The following is a 23,635-nucleotide window of genomic DNA, read 5'->3' on the forward strand; positions in this document are numbered from 1 at the left end:
ACCTTCACCTGAATGAGTTATCTGATAGACAGATAGAAGGTTGCAGGATAAGTTTGGAACACATAATACATCATTGAACTGACCATTGTCTAGATGAACAGTTCCAGTCCCTACAACATTAAGAGATCTATCATCACCAACATATATATTTTTGGTGTTACAATCATTTAAAGAAGAAAACATGGCTTGGTTTTTGGCCATGTGACAAGAGGCTCCAGAATCAATGAGCCACTCATGAGAATGAGAAGAAGAAGAAGATACATTTAATGCATAACCAGACTGAGATGATTGACGATGACATGCAAAAAGTGCCGTTCCGGAAGTTGAAGTTGAAGTAGGCTCCAGATGGATGTTATGTTTCTTCATTGCGGCTTCCAAGGCTTCCATCTTCTTAAAGCATTTAGATTCTAAGTGGCCATCTCGATTACAAAAGTTACAATGTCTGTCAGTCCTCTTCCATTTGTTTTTATTGGTCTTGTCATTTTGCTGAAATGATCTTTCATCTTGAGGCTGAGTTGGTTTAGGACCATTCCTTTGAGGATAAGACTTCTTAGGATTCTTTGAATTTGGTTGCTGCTGGGCGGCTAACGCTTTCGAGGAAGAGTTTCCAAGATTAAGAAGACCAAGGTGTAAGAGTTTTTCTTGTTCTCTTATTAAGGAATCACAAAAGGAGTCAAAGGAAGGGGGTTTGTAGTCTTTGCCTTGACAAATGAAAGCTTCCCTTGTAGAATGGAAAGTGGAAACAAATACAGAGTAGGCTGGTCCCAACTTAGTAAGGATGGAATAAATAAGGTTACCATCTTCTTTCTTAACTTTAACACCTTCCAAGAGATATCTAAGGGTCTTGAATTTGGACAAGAAATCTTCAATGCAAGAAAAATTATTAGGATCCAAAGTAAGCAACTCATTCTCAAGTTGATGGGCTCTAATTTCATTTTTAATCCCAAAAACTTTAGCAAGTTTTTCTAATGCTTCATGAGGAGTTTCAATTTCTGCAATGTGGAATCTAAGATCAGGAGAAACAGACATTCCTATCAAACCACGTGCTTGATCTTGTCTATTTTCCCATTTTTCGGCCTTGTCTTCATCTTTGGGTTTCTTCTCTTGGTCTGTGGCTATTCTGAAGAGACCTTTACTTCTAAGTAAATCTCCCATGTAGGCTACCCATTGGAAGTAGTTAGTGCTGTCAAGAATGACTTGGCATGGACTTTCCATTTTTTTGAAAAAAAACTGAAGCTGAAGATGCTGAAAGTAAGTGGTCCAATGGATAGATCTCGAAAAAATAGGCGGTTTTAAAAAAAACGGCTCTGAAAAAGGCTTCCGGATGAAGAAGTTATGGCTTTTTGAAAAAAAATTGTTGACGTTGCCGGCAAAGTGCGCGAATGTGCGGGAATGAAAAAATCCGCCCCCACAAAATGGAGACTTGAACCCAAGACCTCTACTCTCTTAAAAAGTCTTTGAACCAATTGATCTATACAAAATATTTGAGAGAGAGAGAGAGAGAGAGAGGGGGGGGGGGGGGCCTCGATTTGCGTGCTTGCCTTGGGAAGGCTCTTTTCCCCTACAAAACACAAAACACAAAACCCAACACGAATATGCAAAGAAAAACGAACCTTACGGCTCAAAGTTAGCTTTAGCCAAAAAACTAGAATTTTAAAAAAAATCTCAAAGTTAGCTTTTAACCGAAAAACTAAATATTTTTCTCAATGTTTCTGATTTTCCAAGATCACACTAAGGTGCAGGGAAAAGAGCATACGCATGAGAAAAATCCTTTCTTTCTGTTTCTGATTTGCCCAGATCGCACAGAGTCGCAGGGCAAAGAGCATACGCAGAAATGAAAGGTATAGATCCGGGAAAAAAAAGGCTAAATAAACCGAAACCGAAATAAGCAGAGAGAAAATGACAGTAAACTGCAAAAAAAACACTGTATACCTCCCGATCTGAAAAATGACGCAGCTAGGGCTACCGGAAACCTTTTCGCGTGAAACGAAAGGGGTTCCTCACTGAAACAGATGCTCCGAACGCAACAGAGCAGTCCTCTCGGCCCGAAAGCAGTCAAAAACAGCAGATCTAGGAAACGACAGCCGCATGCAGTTCTACCGGCTTCAGATTTGGATCACCAACGGACGCGGCCCTCAAATAGCTCTGATACCATGTAGGAATTTATAGGGTAAGTTCCTCAGAAAGAATACCAAAAGGACACCGCTCACAACCAGATCTCAAATCAATACACCAGTATTTTTGACGTGGTTAAAACCCTCAGAGTGCAAGGAGGGAAACAGTCCACGGCCTGTCCCAACATGGGTACAGACAATTTATTAATAAAAGAATGAAAATTTACATAAGCTTCTCTCATGCACGGATTGCCCGAACAATGACCCTCCATGCGCTTTAAATAGAACTCATGGACCAATCGGGTGTCAAGCCACGGATCAAGTGTCGGTAATACCGAGGTGAGAGTGAACCGTCGGATCACTACATATCGTGACCGTCGGATTGTAAGTTACAAAATGTACAACGGTAAAGAAACACACTTTACCTAACTCTAACCTAACTCTATACTAGACCAAGTTGAACTTAACTATATCCTATGTGTCGGAATATCCTAACAAGACATCTGAGTCTTAAATGCTTGCTCAAAAGAGGAATCTGTTCCTCTACTCAGTCCGTGTTCATGAGATATAAGGGAAGCACTAAGTTCATCTACTGTGAACTGTGAGAGATCCTTTGTTTCTTCTATTGCTACCACAATAGCTTCAAACCTTGAGGGTAAACATCTCAAGATCTTCTCTACAATCCTTCTTTCTTCAAGAATCTCACCATGAAATCTTATCTGGGTTATCAACCCAATAACCTGAGTGAAGAATGAAACTATTGTATCAGATTCCTTCATGCTGAGTGTTTAAAAGTCTCTCCTCAACATCTGCAACTTTGCAGTCTTCACCTTCTCCATGCCTTGATAGGCAGTTTTGAGTATATCCCATGCCTCCTTGGATTTTGTTGCTGCTGCAATCCGTGGAAAAATAGTTTCATGTACTGATTGGAAGAGAAAAAAGAGGGCTTTGGCATCCTTCTTCCTGTCGCTCTTCAACTGGTCTCTTTCTTCTACTGTCAAAGCAGCCAATGTTGTTGCATCTGTAGGTTCAGCATAGCCAGTTTCAACCAGCTCCCATATTCCTTGAGAAGCAAACAATGCTTTCATTGTTATGGACCAATAACTGTGATTTTTCCCATTAAACTGTGGCAGTTGGGAATTTGTCAGACCAGTTCCAGCATCTGCCATCTTAACCTGTATAAATAAGGAAGAGATACTGACTGTATAAATAAAAACAAGCAAAAACTTTCTCTACTGGAGAAAATCTGCTCAATAAGCTTCTTACAGCTCCTAAAGTGAAAAAACAAACTCTGTTTTTGACTCACTGAGTGCCTAGACTTGCTCTGATACCATGTTGAAAATTCTTGTTGATTTCAAACACAAAAGAAATTGCATAGAGAACAATGCTCTGTTTCAATACAAGATCTTAATCATAAAAAAAAACTGTTACAAAATAGTCTTCCTCTACTGAGGGATTACAACAAGAATGCTTCAGTTCCAGAAACCAATTTCACTATCTCAGCACTACTGTGTGTTTTTTAAATAAATAAAAAAAACTCTCTCACATTCTTCTAACATTCTAAAAAAAAGGAATTGTTGTTCATTACGTTTATATGTTTAAAAACATATTTGATTTTAAAACGATAATATAATAAAAATATCTTACTTATATTTACCAACCGCAGTAAATATCATTAATTACACAGCTGAAAAATATCTTATCTGAATTTCATGCGTGGCCCATCACAACATCGCACCATCACATCGGTGGAAGAGAAAAGATGTGTCGTCGCTTCCATAACTGTTGAATCATGCGATTTGCGATATGCGATCAGATCGCATCGCGAAATCGCAATCGCAGACAATCGAAGGGACGCAGTGAAGGTTGACAAGGAAATGTGTGATATGCGATCTGCGACTTGATCGCATCGCAGGGAACTCAAATGGAGGTTTTCTGGAAACAGAACACTGTGGTCGCTGTCGCTCCACGACAGTTTAAATTATCATTCCAACAAGAGTAAGGAATAACTACTATTTTTAACATTGAATTTGATTTCTGTGTTCCAGCCATGAAGGGGAAAGAGTTGTTGCGTCGTCTGTTTTTGTTTGGAGCTCAAAAGAACCAACTGAACAAGATGTGTGATCAAGGCACTTAATATTCCAACGGTAAAGCTAATTTTATAAATTCCGCTGAGAAATTTGGTATGAAAAAACAAAGTTGAATTTTTTTGGTTACTAGTGGAGATGATTTTATAAATGCCGTTGCACACTAGTACGGGAAATTTGGCATGAGAAAAAAAAGTCGAAGATTTTTTCTTTTACTTGGAATTAAAATTAAGTCGATAATTATTGGAGCTACATGAATATTTTACATATTGGGTCTATTTACCATCAAATTAATTTATGAATTTCAACTATTTTTGTTGTTAATACAAAGCCCTAAGTTTATGCAACATCTTAAGTTTGAACGAAAAATAAACTTGCCGTGGTTGTTTTGAGATTGTGCTCGTAAGTTCATGGAAGTTTCCAATTAAGTGAAAGGTGGTTTCTGGTGTTGATTAGTGATTGGCTTCCTAACTTTGTGAAAATTCATGTTTTCATTTTACAAAGACTCTTCAAAAATTTATGGATTAAATTGATCTCATGCTTGTGGAGTCACAAAGTGTAATTTGAAATCCTACTTTTCGTGTTGTATTGTGACTTGTGAAATGTGGTTGGATGCCATTGTGTGTGGCCTATCGTGCTTACCTAGCTGGTGCTCACTGTGGAGTAAAAGCTTGTGGTTTGGCATGGCGTGGCAGTTCAATTTTCTCAAAAACGCATTATAATGTTTTTTTTAAATCTGGCAAATGTTTTTTAAATGATCTTTTCTTTTAATAGGGTTGCATGAAAGGAAAAAGGAAGGAGGGTCGATTTAAATAAAGGAAAGAAAATGTCATTAAAGTTGTGAAAGCACTTTGCGTAAACATATTTTGGAAACTTTTGAGTGGGATATTTTTAAGTGGATTTATTAAAAAAAAAAAATATAGAGGGAAATATTTATGTTATTTCTTAAAAAAATATAATGGATTTGTTTACCATGAATGCTTCATGGCTTGCAGTGAGAATATGAAGGCACGATGGTTGTTTTCTCTACCAACCCTATGTTTTCAACCTCAGTTTGTTATTATGGTTATTGAGTATGTTGACAAAGGTATATAGAATTTAGTTTTGCACTGTGGAGTTGTGAAGTCACTGGTGGTGATCGGTGTGTGACGTTAAGTTGTAGATTTGGTTCTATGATAGAGTGATGGGTCAGTAAAGGAGATTCAAACAATCACAGATAAAATTGAAATACTTGAGGAGAAAGAATGAAATGGCACCAAAATAATTAGAAATGTTTCCAATTATAGAATTTATGCCTAATGAAGATATGAATCACAATGAAGAATTTGAAGACATTGATGCAATATTGAAGCGATTAATGTGAGTTTTGCCAATTTTCTCACGTAAAAATTTTAAGCTTTGGGCAATTAAAATGGATTTATGGAAATTTGTCCAAGATTCCTATGAATTCTAATGATAAGTGTAGAAGTGCAGTAGCATTACTTCTCATTATATCAACTTTAGATGAAAACATTTTGTCTAATATTTTACATGAATTTGATGAAATGCATAATAAAAGTATATTTTGGAATGTTCTTGAAATGAAATACAATATGGAGGGTAGTGAGAAAGTTGAAGATGATGAAAGTGGTAGTGTTAAAAATGGTGATTGTGTTGAAAGCATCATAACTTTGATCAAGACTAAAATATATATGTAGTTGACAATAGAGTAGAATGTGATAGTGAGGAAATTCCCTATCATGAGAGAGGTGTGAAGTGAAATTTGATGAGAATTATGTATCTCATAAAGAGCGGTTCAATCTCATGCAAGAAAAGCATCTTATTGATGAGTTGTTGTTTGGTGAGAAGATTTTCCTACGTCCATACACAAATCAAATGTAGGAAAACCTGTTTGCATGAACAAAGTTGATTAAAGAGGTTGAAGACATGAATCAACCAACTATGTCAGCAAAGAAAGATGAAAGTAGCAAATCTCTCTTAAAAGAGAGGGATGACAATGGTTCCATTTATGATCTTTTATATATAAATCCAACATTGCTTTTAAGTGTGAAGATATTGACAACAAAGAAGAAGTAATATAAAAAGAAATTGCAAGCATTAAGGATAAGCATAAGCCTAAGAACCTACAACAATATTGAATACAAAGAATGTTAATCCCCAATGAAAAAAGGATAAGCTCCATCATTATCTTATGGCAAGAAAGGTGACAATGAAATTGTACCAGCAAATGAACATGCATGGACCCTTTAGCAAGAAGGAAAAAATTAAAAATGTGTTATCAAGTCGTGTGTTGTAGCTAAGACTTATATCAGCAAGCATGTCAATTAAGAATATATATGTGTTGTATCTATTGTGCTATAGTGTATTTTGTGTGTTTATCTTATGGTTGGAATTAAGGGGGAGTATTGGAAAGCATTAATTCCAACCACCTACATTAAATGTGTTGAGTCTAGTTCTTTCTAGAGAATTCAATAGGAAGTTTCAAGAGTTAGATAACTTCCCAAAAAAAACCACCATCACTAACTCGAGAAACTTCTCATGGTGTATAAAAACCCCTCTTTAGTAATCAAATGAGTAAGATTTGTGTTCAGTGTTTAGTTTTGTTTCTTTCTTCGTTATTTGATATCGCCAAAATTTGGGTGCTTCAGATTATTTTATGAGCGACAACTGAAAGCTTCTCACATATCAAACAATGGAGTTGATGGCCAGGCTTGATATTGACGTTTCTTAATTGTATACGAGGAAACCCATTTTAATGTGACATGGATTTATGTAAAGTCAAGAGACACCAAATCATTCTGAATTTCTGATTAAAAGTTTGTTTGTGGAGAAGAGTTGGCCTCGTCGTTTCCTTTACACAAAATTCTATTATTCTATCTTTTGAAGAAAAGCATTCCGTTATTCTAACTAGTGTAACTTGTATATGTGTAAGTGAAGAGAATGAGATGGGAAAATCACTTTTTTGTTTCCTCTTTTGAAGTGGAGTTTTCGGGTTCAAATGTTAAAAGTCGAAGTTTAAACATATGTTTTATTTTTAACTAGTGGATGGTTTCGTCCGTAGTGTAGGAGGATACAAGAAATATGAAAGCAAGTCCCATCACCATCTCCAACCTCTGGAGTTTTGATGTTTGGAATCGATTTACAGTAGTCCCACTTGTGTTCAAATCTCTAGAGGCGTCACCCATACGCATCTCTAGAGGTGTCGCCCATATGCCCGTAGTGTAGGAGGATACAAGCAATATGAAAACAAGCCCCATCACCACCTGTGTTCAAATCTCTAGAGGTGTCACCCATATGCATCACTAGATGCGTCACCCATATGCATTACTAGAGGCGTCACCCATATGCACATAGTGTAGGAGGATACAAGCAATATGAAAGCAAGTCCCATCACAACCTGTGTTCAAATCTCCAGAGGCATCACCCATACGCCCATAGTATAAGAGGATACAAGCAATATGAAAAAAAGTCCCATCACCATCTCCGACCTTTGGAGTTTTGGTGTTTGGAATCGATTTTTAGTAGTCCCACCCGTGTTCATGGTGGTTGTTTTTGTTTTATCGTAAAAGTTGGTTGGTTGGTTATAAATGGTAAGATAAACGATTGTGAACCAAGCCATCCAAAGTAAGTTAATTTTATAACAAATAAATTTTAAATTTAAATTTAATTTGCTTTTTTATACTTCAAATATATTTTTATTTTAATTTATTAAAAAAAATATTAGGAATTTTGAGATAAGTTGAGTTTTACATAATTCAAGTTTTATGCATGCCACATTGTATCTAAATATTTATGATTAAAATTCAAAATTTTAATTTGAATTTCAACATGTTAAATTTTCAATTTTATTACTATTAATGTAATAATATAAATTAAATGTTTGGTAAACTTTGATAGATATCAATCGATAATAAACATCAAAGCACTTACTTCATATTACTAAAATAAAAATAAAATCCTAAAAACTAGCTAAACTAACTTTACTTTAAATTATTTTATTAATTTTTAAATTGAATTAATATATATATATATATATATATATATATATATATATATATAAGAACATGGAACAAGATTCTTAACCGTATTTTATCATGTATATTTTTAATGTGTAAATAAGCATCGTTACTGCATTATGAGTCATTATCATGACTTATCAATACTATATGCCCAAAAAACCATAAATTACTTTTATTAACAAAACAACATAATATAACATCTCTTCAAAATCGCAAAAAAATAATTATTCAAAATCACACAAAAAATAGCTATGTATTACCATAAACTACACAGTATTTTTTAATAAGAACTTGATCTCTTGAAAATTTTAATTTACAAAAATAAAACACTTTATAGATTTCCAACATACGTTTTGTACTTCTTGCATCAAGTGACATTGTATTATCTTTACATTTTTTCTTTATAAAATTTGGACTTGACACACAAACTTGGTTGAACATGGTATTGAACTTTACTCATGTATTACCTTGTTATACCAATTAAATTCATAGCTCTTCCATCAAGTGACATTGTATTATATTTACATTTTTTCTTGGACTTTGACACACAAACTTGGTTGGACATGGTATTGAACTTTACTCATGCATTACCTTGTTATACAAATTAAATTCATAGTGATGGCTATACTAGAATGTTAGTCAAGCGCCATTCGCCCAAAAGTGTAAGGATAAGAATAGGGATTATATATATATATATATATATATATATATATATATATATATATATATTCAGCTCTCATCCTATTATGACAACACTTACTATATGAGTGTGGTGGTCAAATAAATATATACCTATCCTTGACATTACTTCTCTTTGTTGGCATTGTCTATATGGATGTGCAATGAATGTTCCAGACTGTTGAAGCTTTAGTGGCACCCTATTCATCCATGGAGGCCTTATGAACTCAATTCACATGATGCAAGTACGTGGACGAGGGATGTCAGATCAAACCCTAGACAAATGTATCTACCCGACAGTATTGATTGAATTGGGGTTGATCGACGATGAGGCTTATTCTGTCACCATAAGGGTAACTATCTACCGTCGACCTCTCCAACGTATGGAGTCATTTGTTGTTGATCCGGTTGAGAACCGAGCTCTACAATCTCATGGTTGTTTTGGTAAAAAGCGAGGGTTTTGCCCTACATTGGAAAGGTTTACTATTGTGATTTCAATTGTCTTCATTAGTACTCTATCTGGAACAAATGACAATACCAAGTTCTACTTCGACCTTATATAATTGTAATTTCTTGTCTCTTTGGGGCTATATGTATATATGTGCATCTTTGACAACATTTTCATAGATTACATCCACTAATTATTTGATTTGTGGTATATTTGCAAGTCAAACCCTAGCTTTTGTTTCAGGGTTTGATCTCAGCAACCATCTTCCATAAGGATTCTGGAAATTCTACACATTTCTTATGTCTTCCTCAAGGTAATTTCTTCGAATATAAATCTAAATCAAAGCCCTAACTTAATTATTTCCAAAAATATATTATTTATATGTATATTCGATATTGATACATTCTTTTCACTGCAGCGTAGTATTAAATCAGAGATTTCGCCCTCTTTTGTCCAAATAAGATACCATCTACCTTGAATTCTTCTTATATATTTTTACGAAGAATTTCTAAGTATTTTGAGACCGTGCTAAGAGAATTATTTTAGTTCTTTCTCTAGTTAGTCCATGGTCGTGTTTGGGTCTTGTTTTTGTGGTATCTCTGGGGTTAAATACTTGCAAATATTCTTCTTTCTATTATGACCATGGTCGTGCTTGGGTCTTGGTTTTGTGGCATCTCTAGGTTTAAATACTTGCAAATATTATTTTTTCTGCTATGACCACTAGAGATGCTCACTTACTATTTTCCCATCGTTGATGCCATATTCAAGCGTTAATTTTTCCGCCAAATAAACACTTGCAAATATTCTTCTTTCTACTATGACCACTAGAGATGCTCACTTACTATTACTATTATCCCTTTACAGGTCTTTGATGGCATATTTAAAATTGCCAGCTACATATAATGTGGTTATAGCCCTTATAAAAAAAAGGCCCTGTAGCTGGCTCCAGTTTTCTTCTATGATAATTTTGAGGATTTATTAGAACTCTTTCAAGCAGAAAGCCTTGTCGTCGTAACTATAATTCCCATATATATTTGTATTAAGGGTTTGGCACCCTTTGTTAACTCAAAACTCTGTATTCTATTATTTAAATTACAGCTGAAGCTTGCATGGCCAAAATTGAGATTTTTTTCTGATAAAATATGTGAATCCATATTATTTTATTAATCAAATGCAATTTACATATATACATGAAGTGTTGTCTCAAGATAGGTATGCTATCTTGGACACGCAATCGGTTGGTTGAGGGAATATCTCAACCACACACTAATGTAAGAAATAGATCTTAACTACTAGGAACAGACTCCTTTACTTAGTAAGAATCACAACTAAGACAAGTAGGAATTAGATATTCCAACACTCCCACTTAATGAGTGCGTGTCTCCATATCAATTTGTAAAATCTAGTTGTGGTGAAACATAAAAAGAATATGTTTATGTCCATATAAAGGAGCAACCATCTATTGGAATGCATGGGTACTAACCACTGCAACGGCCAGTCTTGTAGGATTTCCTTCGCATACATGGTTCTTTCAACCATTATAACTGCACACCTATACCTGTAATTGTAAATCCCCCTCCATCATTTTTAACCTGGTTTTTGTCGGATTACCCATAACCATGCATTGGGTTTTATTAGATCACCCTCAACCATCGCACCAAGGGCTCTCAGCCACCAAGGCTCACCTCAGCCATGAAGGCTCATCATAGCCACGAATGCTCAACTCAGCCACGAAGGCACTCCAACCACTATGGGCCACAAATTGCCACTAGGGCACTCTAGCCACTCTAGGCTACAAACTTGCCACTAGGGCACTCCAAAGACCTGACTCAACGAGGCCAAGGGTTTTCTTAGCTAACCCTAAAGCATGCTAACAGGAATCTCTCTTCCACTTCACTGTTACATGTAGTTTGTGGCTTACCACAAACCGACACTGCAAATACAAAGTGGTTTTTATATTACCACGAACTCTATGGGGATACAAATGCCTTACAAGGCTTACAACACAACTCCAACTCTTGGAGTTACCAGGCACACAATTTACAAAGACCACTATAAAACATCCCAGACTTGCTTACTAATAATATGTGTGACTCATAATACAACATAATAGAGTCTATTCCACAAACACAAACAAACTCACACTAACTTTCATTGTGTTGTCCTTGGATTCTTTGCCACTCATGTCGGCTATACCACACCATTCATATGCTGGAATAGATCACTGCTTTCCCATTTGAATATTATATGCTTTGTACTTCTAGTCTTTGGCATCTTCATTTTTAAGCTCGGCATACAAGTCTTGGTTTCCATGGTTTACCTGTCATTAGTTAGAATCATGAATTCTAACAAAATGACTTCATATTGAGGTCGCGAATCTCAACATGTATATAAATTTCTAACACTTGTTTACAAATTTCCAAAACTTATTTACCTTTACCGATACAAAAAAAATATAATACCAAATAATATAACCAACCCTCAATGCACCACAATCGGCGATTCACCCTCTGCCAATTTAATTCGCAAAACTAGTTACAGACTCTCCACCATCGGCTCTACAACCTCAATGCAGCTCGTCCAACGAAACCTTCACCAACGTCACTACCTTCACCACTTGACCCCCATAAATCGAAAGAGTGGTTATTGCAGAGACAATGGAATCTATTACAGCAAAAGAGATCCCATCAATCTTCCTACAATCACTCAACACTTTGACGTTACTACTAAAAAAATTTCATCATCACCACGATATGCAACAGATCGCCTTCATTGAAGCCTCTAGTGGCATATTGCGTTCTTATTGAGTCTTCTGCCATAGTGTGAAAGCCCTCGTGGATGGACTACATGGCCTCGGGGTTCGAAAAGGAGACCTGCTCATGATTTCCCCCAATTCCATTGCCATTCCTCGCATTTACCTCGCTATTCTCTCCATTGGAGTAGTCCTCACCACCGCTAATACAATTAGCATAGAGACAGAGATAAAAATGTTGGGAATTTCTGATAATTCCAAACAAAATTAACTGAACAGAGCAGAGGAAAAATGCTTTGTTTTAACCCAGGAAATTAAAAAAATTTGTTTGCTAAAGACAGAGATTTACACATGCACAAAGAACACTTGTATTCATTAAAAATACTATTGTTACAAAATAAGATCTTCTTCTTCCTCCAACAGAGGGATTACACCAGTTCCAAAAGAAATTTACTCTGTCTTTGCAGTAGAGAGCAATACTTTGTTTCTCCAAAAAAAAGTAACACACTGCTGCATAAAAAAAACATATCATTCAGTCGCTGCTGCGTTACATTTCATATGTAAAAAAAAAAACATTACCATAGCGCTGTTGTGCATTCCCTTACATTGCAAGTTCAACAACAGAACATTACATTCGCACGTGGTGCATATTTGCCCTCTTTCATTACATATACGCTGCTGTGTTTTTTTTCATTACATATTCCAGAACCAAAAAAAACATTACACACATTGACTTTGTGTTTTACCTATGCCCTAAAACAAACTCCCGTGAGAATTAAAAAAAAATAAATTAAATTCTACCTACATTTACTGACCACGGTAAATTCATTAAATGTTTCAGCATGGCGATACATTCCTTTTATTATTAACCCTGTCATACGGCTGCTACGGAGGTCCTCACGATAATAAAACAAAAAACATGTGCCTGCTACCACAAACCATAGATCTAATCCAACGGCTGACGTTATTTTCCCGAAGGTCCCTTTCATCTGAAGTTTATGCGCCAGGGAAGAGTGGTTTTGTAAAAGACGGCTCATACACGTGGCAGCAGTTGATTGTGATCACTACCGTCGGAGGAAAAACCACAATCGGCAAAAGGCGGAGCGGGGAAACCGTGGCAGTTTTGGCATCGCTATTTAAAAGGCGAGTTCTGGAACAAAAAAATGCTATTTGCAATCGCTGCACGGCAGTTGGAATTAATGTTTCAACACTCCCCTTTAATTTCAACTGCTGGGTTATCAGTCATACCCAGACATTTCCTCAAAAACTCAAAGCTTTTTTGTCCCAATGGTTTGGTCAGAATGTCTGCAACCTGCTCCTGAGTTTTGCAGTGTTGTAAAATAATTTCACCATTGTTTACCAATTCCCTGATGTAATGAAACTTCGTGTCAATGTGTTTTGTTCTCTTATGAAACATAGCATTCTTGGATAAAGCAATAGCTGAGCTATTGTCACAAAAAATCACAGTTGCTTTTACTTGATCTTGGCATAAACTCCTTAACATCCTTCTCATCCAAATTGCTTGACACGCTGCTGCTGTAGCTGCCACATATTCTGCTTCTGGTATAGACAATGCTACAATAGGTTGTTTTTTAGAAGCCCATGAAATGGCTCCTGAACCCATGTGAAAAACATAACCAGATGTGCTTTTCCAATCATCTACACTTCCAGCCCAATCACTATCAGTGTATCCAATTAAATTTGAACATTCTGAAGTAGTATATAAAATGCCAAACCTTTTAGTACCTTTAACATGCCTTAGAATCCTTTTTGTTGCCTGCCAATGTGCTTCTTTTGGCCTCTCCATGAATCTGTAAATTAAACTAACAACATACATTATATCCGGCCTAGTTGCAGTCAAATACATGAGGCTGCCAACTATGCTCTTATACAAACTAGGATCAAAATCCTTGCTGCTATCCTCTTTGCTGAGTTTTAATCCCATCACTGTTTGAGTGATTGCTGCTTTGCTATCCTGCATATTAAATCTTTCCAACACTTCATTAACATATTTTGCTTGTGAGATAAAAATCCCATTTTCATTTTATTCTACTTCTATTCCTAAGAAGTATCTCAGCAAACCCATGTCAGTCATTTCAAATTCTTCTTTCATGACTGTTTTGAAATTTTCAATAAGATAATCATCATTACCTGTGAAAATAACATCATCAACATATAACACAACAATTAGTAATTTACCATCCTTTTCTTTGATGTAGAGGGTGGGTTCTCCCTCACACTTTTCAAATCCATTTTCCAGTAGATAGGAATCTATCCTACTGTACCACGCTCTTGGTGCTTGCTTCAGCCCATAAAGAGCTTTCTTCAATCTATACACTTTGTGTTCTTTGCCTTTCTTTTCATAGTCTAGAGGTTGTTCAATGTAAACCTCTTCCATTAACACTCCATTTAGGAATGTTGACTTCACGTCCATTTGGTAAACTTTCCACTTTTTTTGTGCTGCTATGGAAAGCACTGCTCTCACTGTTTCCATTCTAGCAACCGATGCAAAAGTTTCCTCATAGTCTCTCCCATACTGCTGCTTATATCATTGACAACCAGTCTTGCCTTGTGTCTTTCTATTTTGCCTTCAGTGTTACTTTTCGTCTTATAGACCCATTTAACTCCAATAACTTCTTTTCCTTTTGGTAGTTCGACTAAATCCCATGTCTTGTTTCTTTCTATGGCATTGATCTCCTCATCCATAGCTTCTATCCATTTCCTATCCTTAATTGCTTCTTCGAAATGAGCAAGGTCATCAACATGACAATATAGAGAAAACAATGTGTTCATACCTTCATTTGCTGCCTCTTGTTCATAAATGTCACTTAAATTTCTAAACTTCTTACCTCTTTGATTTGGTGTACAAGTGCTTGAAGAATCACTTGAATTTCCTCCTTGTGGTGTGCTTGGAGAAGCACTTTCATTTCTCCTCAAGGGTGTCTTTTGCTGCCCTTGTGTGGGTGCTGCTGTTTGGGGATGTATTTCAGCCATCTCCTCATCATCTTCATCATGTGACAAAGAGTTTTTAACATCCACTGTCTTCTCCATGCTTCCATCCCAAGCTTCCTCCTCAATGAACTGAACATCTCCACTCACAATAAGCTTCTTGGTGGATGGGTTATACAACCTGTAAGCTTTGGATTCCTCACTGTATCCAATGAAAATACATTTCTCTCCTTTGTTGTCCAACTTCTTCCTTAGTTGATCTGGAATGTGTGCATAAGCCACACATCCAAAAACTTTCATGTGGGTGACTCCTTGCTTTGTCCCACTCCATGATTCTTCCAGCACTCTGTTCATGACTTCTTTTGTAGGACATCTATTCAAAATGTATGCTGCACAATGTACAGCTTCAACCCAACAATCATTTGGCAAATGCTTTGCCTTTAACATACTCCTCGCCATATCCATGATTGTCCTATTCTTCCTTTCGGAAACTCCATTTTGTTGTGGAGTGTACCTAGTGGTAAACTACTTATGAATTCCATTTTCTCTACAAAAACGTAGAAATTCTTTGGAGATATACTCACCTCCTCTATCAGTTCTTACAACTTTGATATGCAGCCTGCTTTGGTTTTCAACAAGTTCTTTGAAATTGCAAAATATTTCAAACACTTCACTTTTGTTCTTCAGGAAATAAACCATAGTTTTTCTAGTAAAATCATCAATAAATGTTAGTATGTAGTGGCTACCTGCAAGTGATTGAGTTTGCATCGGTCCACATAAATCTGAGTGGACAATCTCTAAGGGTGCTTTGGTCCTTATGCCTTTCCTAGATGGAAAAATTTCTCTGTGTTGTTTCCCCAAGATACAACCTTCACAATGGCTATCTGGTTTCTCTATCAATGGTAATCCTCTTACAATTCCTTTTCTATTCAACAAGTTAAGACCTCCAAAGTTGAGATGTCCAAATCTCAAGTGCCACAACCAATTTTCATCCTTTGGTTCGCTTTGGAAAGCCTCTTGTGTCACTGCTGCTATTTCTTCTTTATTTTTCAAATCTGCTTTCATTCTGAGAGGGAACATCTTGTTCCTTGTCATATTCACTTCAACAATACATTGTTTGCTGGGTTTTTTATCCATGATGGTGCATACATCATCCACAAAGAAAACATTGTACCCCTTTCGAACAAGTTGTCCAATACTTAAAAGGTTACATTTCATTCTAGGAACATAATAAACATCTGCTATGGTTTTCTTTTCACCTTTCTTTGTTAAGACATTTACTTCTCCTTTTCCCATAACACAAACTTTATTATCAGTCCCTAGTGTGACTTGTGACTTCACATCCGGATCTAACATAGAAAATAGGGCTATGTTTCCTGTCATATGGTTTCTGCAACCGGAGTCTAGGAACCATACATCTTCACTCTTTTCTTCAGCCAGATTACAAGCTAAAAACAAATTATCTTGGCTGATATTTTCTCTAGTGAAATTTCCACTAGTTCTATAACTCATATCATGTTGTTTCTTCCTACATTCATTTGCATAATGCCCATATTTTTTACAATAATGACATTGGACATTAGCTTTATCATACCTTTGTCCTTGAGCATGATGTTGTCCACTTTGTTGGTTGCTGCCTTGGCCTTGGTTCTAATTTGGATTGCTGCCTCTTCCTTGAGCATTTGCTGAACTGTTTCTTCTACCTCTGTTTTGGCTTCTGCCTCTTCCTCTCTTGTTTCCTCTGCTTTGACCTCTTCCTCTTCCAAAGAACATCTGGGTCTTAAAGACATGTTCTAGAGATGAGTTTTCATTCCTACTCAATCTCTGCTCATGTGTTATCAGTGATGCATGTAGTTCATCAACTGAGAAGTTTGTGAGATCCTTTGTCTCTTCTATGGTGGTGACAATCACATCGAATCTTGAGGGTAGGATCCTCAATAGTTTCTCCACAATCCTTATTTCTTCAAGAATCTCTCCATGAGACCTTATCTGTGTGACCAGAACAATCAGATGTGTGAAGAATGAGTCAATATTATCTGACTCCTTCATGCAAATATTCTCAAAATCTCTTCTCACCAACTGTAGTTTTGTTGTCTTCACTTTCTCCATGCCTTGATAAGCTATCTTGAGAGTTTTCCATGCTTCTTTGGATGTCTTGGCTGCTTCTATCATTGGAAACACACTCTCATGCCTTATTTGATACAAGAAGTAGAGGGCTTTAGAATCCTTCTTCTTATAGCTCTTCAACAGTTCTTTCTCTGCCTGAGTCAAATTATTAAACTCATCTTCATCTGCTAGTTCTTCAAAGCCATCCTCAACAAATTCCCATAAGTCTTGGGAAGCAAGCAAAGATCTCATAGTTATTGCCCAATAGTCATAGTTTTTTTCCATTAAATTGTGGGAGCTGAGTATTACAGATACCCATGCTAGTGCTGGCTCCAGCCATTCTTGCACTCTTAACTATGCTTCAAAATACTTGACTGTGTATTTAAAATCGCTCACTGTCCTCAACAGTAACACAAAAAACTAGTCTGAGAAATACCTTGGATGAGTCTTCACTCTGCTGGAGAAGCTACTGCAGCAAGAAACCCTTCCTTCAGCTTCTTTGACACCTTCAAAGAGCCTGGACAAACTCTGATACCATGTTGGGAATTTCTGATAATTCCAACCAAAATTAACTGAACAGAACAGAGGAAAAATGCTCTGTTTTAACCCAGGAAATTAAAAGAATTTGTTTGCTGAAGATAGAGATTTACACATGCACAAAGAACACTTGTATTCATTAAAAATACTACTGTTACAAAATAAGATCTTCTTCTTCCTCCAACAGAGGGATTACACCAGTTCCAAAAGAAATTTACTCTGTCTCTGCAACAGAGAGCAATACTCTGTTTCTCCAAAAAAAATTAACACACTGTTGTGTAAAAAAAACATATCATTCACTCGCTGCTGCGTTACATTTCATATGCCCAAAAAAAAACATTACCACAGCGCTGCTGCGCATTCCCTTACATTGCAAGTTCAACAACAGAACATTACATTCGCACACGCTGCATATTTGCCCTCTTTCATTACATATACGCTGCTGCGTTTTTTTTCATTACATATTCCAGAACCAAAAAAAACATTACACACATTGACTTTTTGTTTTACCTATGCCCTAAAACAAACTCCCGTGAGAATTAAAAAAAAATAAAATTAAATTCTACCTACATTTACTGACCACGGTAAATTCATTAAATGTTTCAGCATGGCGATACATTCCTTTTATTATTAACCCTGTCATATGGCTGCTACGGAGGTCCTCACGATAATAAAACAAAAAACATGTGCCTGCTACCACAAACCGTAGATCTAATCCGACGGCTGACGCTATTTCCCCGGAGGTCCCTTTCATCCGAAGTTTATGCGCCGGGGAAGAGTGGTTTTGTAAAGGACGGCTCATACACGTGGCAGCAGTTGATTGTGATCGCTGCCCTCGGAGGAAAAACCACAATCAGCAAAAAGCAGAGCGGGGAAACCATGGCGGTTTTGGCATCACTGTTTAAAAGTTGGGTTCCGGAACAAAAAAACGTTGTTTGCAGTCGCTGCATGGCAGTTGGAATTAATATTTCAACAAAAAAAGCAGGTTGTCGATTTGAACTGGTAATTATCTTTACACCAACAAATCTAATCAACAAGATTCATGCAACTCAATTGCTTCTAGAAAATGGATACACATATCCACCTTTGCAGTTGTAAACGCAAGAATTTGATGAAAATATAAAGTGTTTCAAATTCATGTACTGCATCCTTGTACTCCAGCACTAGAGCATCAATGTTCACCTTTCTCAATGTTTCTGAAGAGGCAATTGCACAGTCCTTCATTCAGTCAAGTTCTGCATCCACTATTAGTGTCAGACGTATTAATTTCAAGGGAGGATCCATTCTAGGAATAAGAGGGTTGCCTGCAACATGGTCCAGGCTAAATTCTTGGTCAGGCAAAAATAATTTCCACACACTGCGCCACCAAGAGAGCTGCAAATTCCTCCAAGCCGCAGGTTCACACAGCCCTAATACATGCAACCACCATGATCATCAATTGAGGCATGTGCAACTGAGTTGAAATGCATCCAGATCTCTCTTTTTCTGATCCTGTTGTTTTCCATGATAAAAAATTACAGCAACATACTCCGCTATAACATCGTTTGTGTAGCCCATGAAATCCTCAAGCTTCTGCTTAATAGCCTCCCGCAAATGCACAATGCCATCACTCGAAAGGTTCTGCCCAGAATAACTGTGATTTTCGTTCAAAGAACGAAGAAAAAAAACTGCGAATTGAGCGGCTGGAGAAGAGAGATATAGCCCGGCTGCCTCAACCATAAAAAAATAATATTCTCAAAACAAATACTCTCTTATTTATTTACCTCAACCCAGGACGAGCCAAACCCACGAGGGGCCAAGTCGTCAGGGCTCTGATACCATGATAAAATATGTGAATCCGGATTGTTTTATTAATCAAATGCAATTTACATATATACAAGACACAATCTATTGGTTGAGGGAATATCTCAACCACGCACTAATGTAGGAAATAGATCCTAACTATTAGGAAGAGACTCCTTTACTTAGTAAGAATCACAACGGAGAAAAGTAGGAATTAAATATTCCAATATTTTCTTTGTTTTCTGAAGACAAACTGAATGTTTCTTTCCTTGAGATGTTACATGCTCATATAAAAGATATTTACACTCTTGATAGTTTTGTTTTCATTATGTTCTCCATGCATGTGTATCATGGTAATCTTGAAATTTATTGCATTGATCACAGTGGTAATTTTATTTGTCTTCCTGTAATCATACATGAAGTAACCATATCTGCATATAGGGCATTTTTATAATGAAGCATGTGATCGTAATGATAATCAATTTAAATGAGTTATGTAATTATTATTTAGTTTAGAAGGTAAAATTTAGACCAGACTTATAGTTTTCTCTTAGCATTAATATTCCGTTGTTTATGACTTTTTGACTTTTGGCTAACTAAGTCCCCATCTTTTGTGGTGGCCTACGACGATTAACCTAGACATAAAAATTTCTACTTTTAATTCAACTATATTGCTTACTGTGTTATAATCGCTCATATATATATATATATATATATATATATATAGATAGATATATATATATATATATATATATAGATATATATATATAGATATATATATATATATATAGATATATATATATAGATATATATATATATATATATATATATATATATATATATATATATATATATGTGTGTGTGTGTGTCAAGAATAAAGTTTTTAAGTCAAGTGAAATGTTAATATTTAAATGCAAATTGTTTGAATACGGTTATATCTTTACAACCTAGGTATTTCTTTTACATTAGTCAAACTCTGTACCTATAAACTTCAGCTGTTTTTTCAACAAAAATAATATAAATACACATATATATAAACATATATTCCACTCACAAAACTTTAGTATGGCTATCCATTCATTTCTCAAAAAATGCCCATAAACCCTTAAAATCATAAGAAAACCCTATTCATTCTTAAGTAATATAAATAACACATACTTATCTAGATATTCATATAGTTATCTAAAGAATTCTTGAAAAGGGATTAAAGGTCAAAATATTATAACTATTGAAAAATGCAAGGTGAAGAGGTTTATGGATATTTGAGATTATAAAAAAAATATGTAGTAAAATTAGATATATGATAAAGATAAAAAGATTAATTATTTCATATATATTAACATTGAGATTCAAAACTAGGATTTTGGGAGGCATATATCAATATGTAATGGATTTAGAGATATATTTGATGAATATACTTATTATATTATAGTAAAATATTGTAAATTAAATTAAATTAATTAATTTTAGAGTAAATGAATTTCATTTTTTTTTAAATGTAGTGAAAAAAATTAATAATAAATTTCAAAAATAATTTAAATTTAAGATGATCTAAGTTCTATACGTATTTTTGACTACATAAAACTATATATTGACAAAATTAACTTAATATTATAAAAAAATTAATAATCGAAGGAAAATTTGAAAAATTATCATGTAAACAAAAATTCATGTATGATTATTTTCTCTGTTTCATCATTCCTCTTTTTATATTATATATATATTTTTATTATTAATATATATATATGTAAACAAAAATTCATGTATGATTATTTTATCTGTTTCATCATTTTTCTTTTTATATTATATATATATTTTTATTTATATATATATATGTTTTTTAAATGTATATTGGTAACAATTATGTCCATTTAATATTTATGTTGAGTAGATTCACTTTAAAAAAATATTATTTTGGGTTCAACCACAAAAATCTAACTCCCAAAAACATAAGAAAATTAAACACATAACCTCTATATAACCTTTATATAAGTAGAACTCAAGCAATCCAGCGAATCTCAAAACTAGTTTATTTCTAATATATACCATTATTTTTTATTATATAATATAAAAAAGGTAAACTTCACATTTATTTTGAATTAAACGTTAATGAATGATCAATTTCGGAAGATATGAATCGGCTCCTGACAGATGTGAAAGGCAATGCCCTTCAACGAATCACTTTTTCACAGAAACTGCTTTTCAAGAGAACACTCACTTGGAAAGATTCGAAAATTCAAACAATTTAATGTTCACCATCTCGGAATCTCTCTGATGGAAAGATTCGAAAATTCAAACAATTTAAGGTTCAACTTTGTGTGTGCGAAGGACCTGCGGCAATCGGGGATCTCTCCGAATTACAGTAAATGATGAATGAGTTTTGAACCATATCATTCGGAAAATTCTCAGTTAAATGTCGAGGAAAGGTCGAAGACACCATCCCTGTGTAATAAGACCATAGCTCTAACGATATCCGTTATTCTATTGGCTGTTACCATCCCAAATCCAGACAATGTCTTTGAGAGCTGGTCTCAGCTCTTGGCTGCACAACTTACTGTACTCCAGCGTATCAACCCCGGTCTTGTGAAGCTGCACCATGAATAGAGAGGGCGTGATTTCAAAAATCTCGACATCGATACACAAACGACCCTTCAGCCCCACCTCCGAAGCCTGGAACTTGATCTTGCAATCCTCAGTCTTCTTGACGCTGAATCTCAACACTTCGGCGATCTCCTCCACCTTCGATATTATGCTCAACGCCGGTTGAGTTGATGTGAACCACAACTCCTGCTTCACGATCTTGTCGTTGAAGAGCCCCGACAGATTGAACGCCGACGACAGGGAGATGATGTCGAAGGCGTTGAAGCGGGGCGGCTTCGGAACAAAGAACGCCGACTCGACATCGTCAAGGAGGCCGACATCGACATTGTCGGCTTGTGGGGGTTTGAAGCCCAGCCGGAACCAGGAGACCTCCATGAGCTGCGGAACGGTGATCCTCGTCTGGGGATTGTGGTCCAGCAGTCGGAAGACGAGCCGCCGGAGGTCGGAGGAGAACCAGGGCGGGCACTTGAAGTCGCCCTTGTAGATTTTCTTATACAGTGCCATCAGATTCGCGTCCTGGAACGGCAGGTAACCCGCCCTGAGCACGAACAGTATGATCCCACACGACCAGATGTCGGCCTTGGCGCCGTCGTAGCCCTTCATCGTTATGACCTCCGGCGCCACGTACGCCGGCGTGCCGCAGGCCGTGTGGAGAAGGCCGTCCTGTCTAAATTGCTCCGGCAGTGCGCTGAGGCCGAAGTCGCAGACCTTCATGTCACCATTGTCGTCTAATAACAAATTCTCCGGCTTCAGGTCCCGGTGGTACACGCCCCGGCTGTGGCAGAAATTCACCGCGCTGATCAACTGTTGAAAATACTTTCTCGCTTCGTCTTCTTTCAATTTCCCCTTTTTGGCAACCCTGTTGAAGAGCTCGCCGCGCTTAACGCACTCCATGACGATATAAATCTTGGACTTGCTCGCCATGACTTCGTAAAGCCGAACGATGTTGGGGTGTCGGACCAATCTCATGACCGAGATTTCCCGTTTAATCTGATTTGTCATCCCGAGCTTCAAGATTTTTTCTTTGTCCATTGCCTTAATGGCGACGCTCTCGCTGGTTTTGAGATTTCTACCTACGTACACCTTGGCAAACGTCCCCTGCCCCAAGAGGCGCCCTAATTCATACCTCCCCATCAAAATATTGGGCTTCATCTCAATCTCAAAACTAAAATCACAAATCCTTGTGGATTAAAGCTGCTGCTCAGGCGTCTTCGCTGTATAAGGCCTGTGAAGTTGCTCTCCCGCATCCGTTCCATTGCACGTGGCGTAGTCGGGATGTGTTCCGGTCGAGCCCGGCATAGCCTGCGTGCAGGAGCTCTGATAGCCTGTATTTTATCATGGAAGACAAGTCGCTAGTATAAACCTTTTAGATCCCCTTAATAATCAGGGAAAAGCCTAAGTGTGGACGTATCCAAGAGTCATGTTCAGTAGAATTAGTTGGAGGGACAACCTATCATGTTGGGCTCTTTCATTAAATTCACACCAGAGATACTTCATGTCTTTGTGTGTTGCGATTTATACCACCTGTCTTTCTATCGATTTCCTTGATGTATTCTTCCGTC

The 23,635-nt window shown here is 36.5% G+C and overlaps 1 protein-coding gene across 1 annotated transcript; it reads right to left on the reverse strand.

Moving 5' to 3' along the window:
• Window positions 1-21,953: 21,953 nt before the first annotated feature.
• Window positions 21,954-23,339, reverse strand: LOC149243275 (CBL-interacting protein kinase 5-like). Its single transcript, XM_089367784.1, has one exon. It carries the CDS (start codon window positions 23,223-23,225, stop codon window positions 21,954-21,956), a length of 1,272 nt encoding a protein of 423 aa, XP_089223910.1. The 5' UTR covers window positions 23,226-23,339.
• Between the last annotated feature and the right edge of the window lie 296 nt (window positions 23,340-23,635).

Source organism: Pinus tabuliformis, chromosome 8, assembly GCF_031772625.1.
Source record: "Pinus tabuliformis cultivar Carrire ecotype Pingquan chromosome 8, CPIR1, whole genome shotgun sequence".
NCBI classification, from domain to species: Eukaryota; Viridiplantae; Streptophyta; class Pinopsida; order Pinales; family Pinaceae; genus Pinus; species Pinus tabuliformis.

Bases quoted from the DNA above. Each gene is read 5' to 3' on its own strand.
- LOC149243275 (XM_089367784.1), bottom strand. From the start codon at position 23,225: ATGAAGCCCAATATTTTGATGGGGAGGTATGAATTAGGGCGCCTCTTG.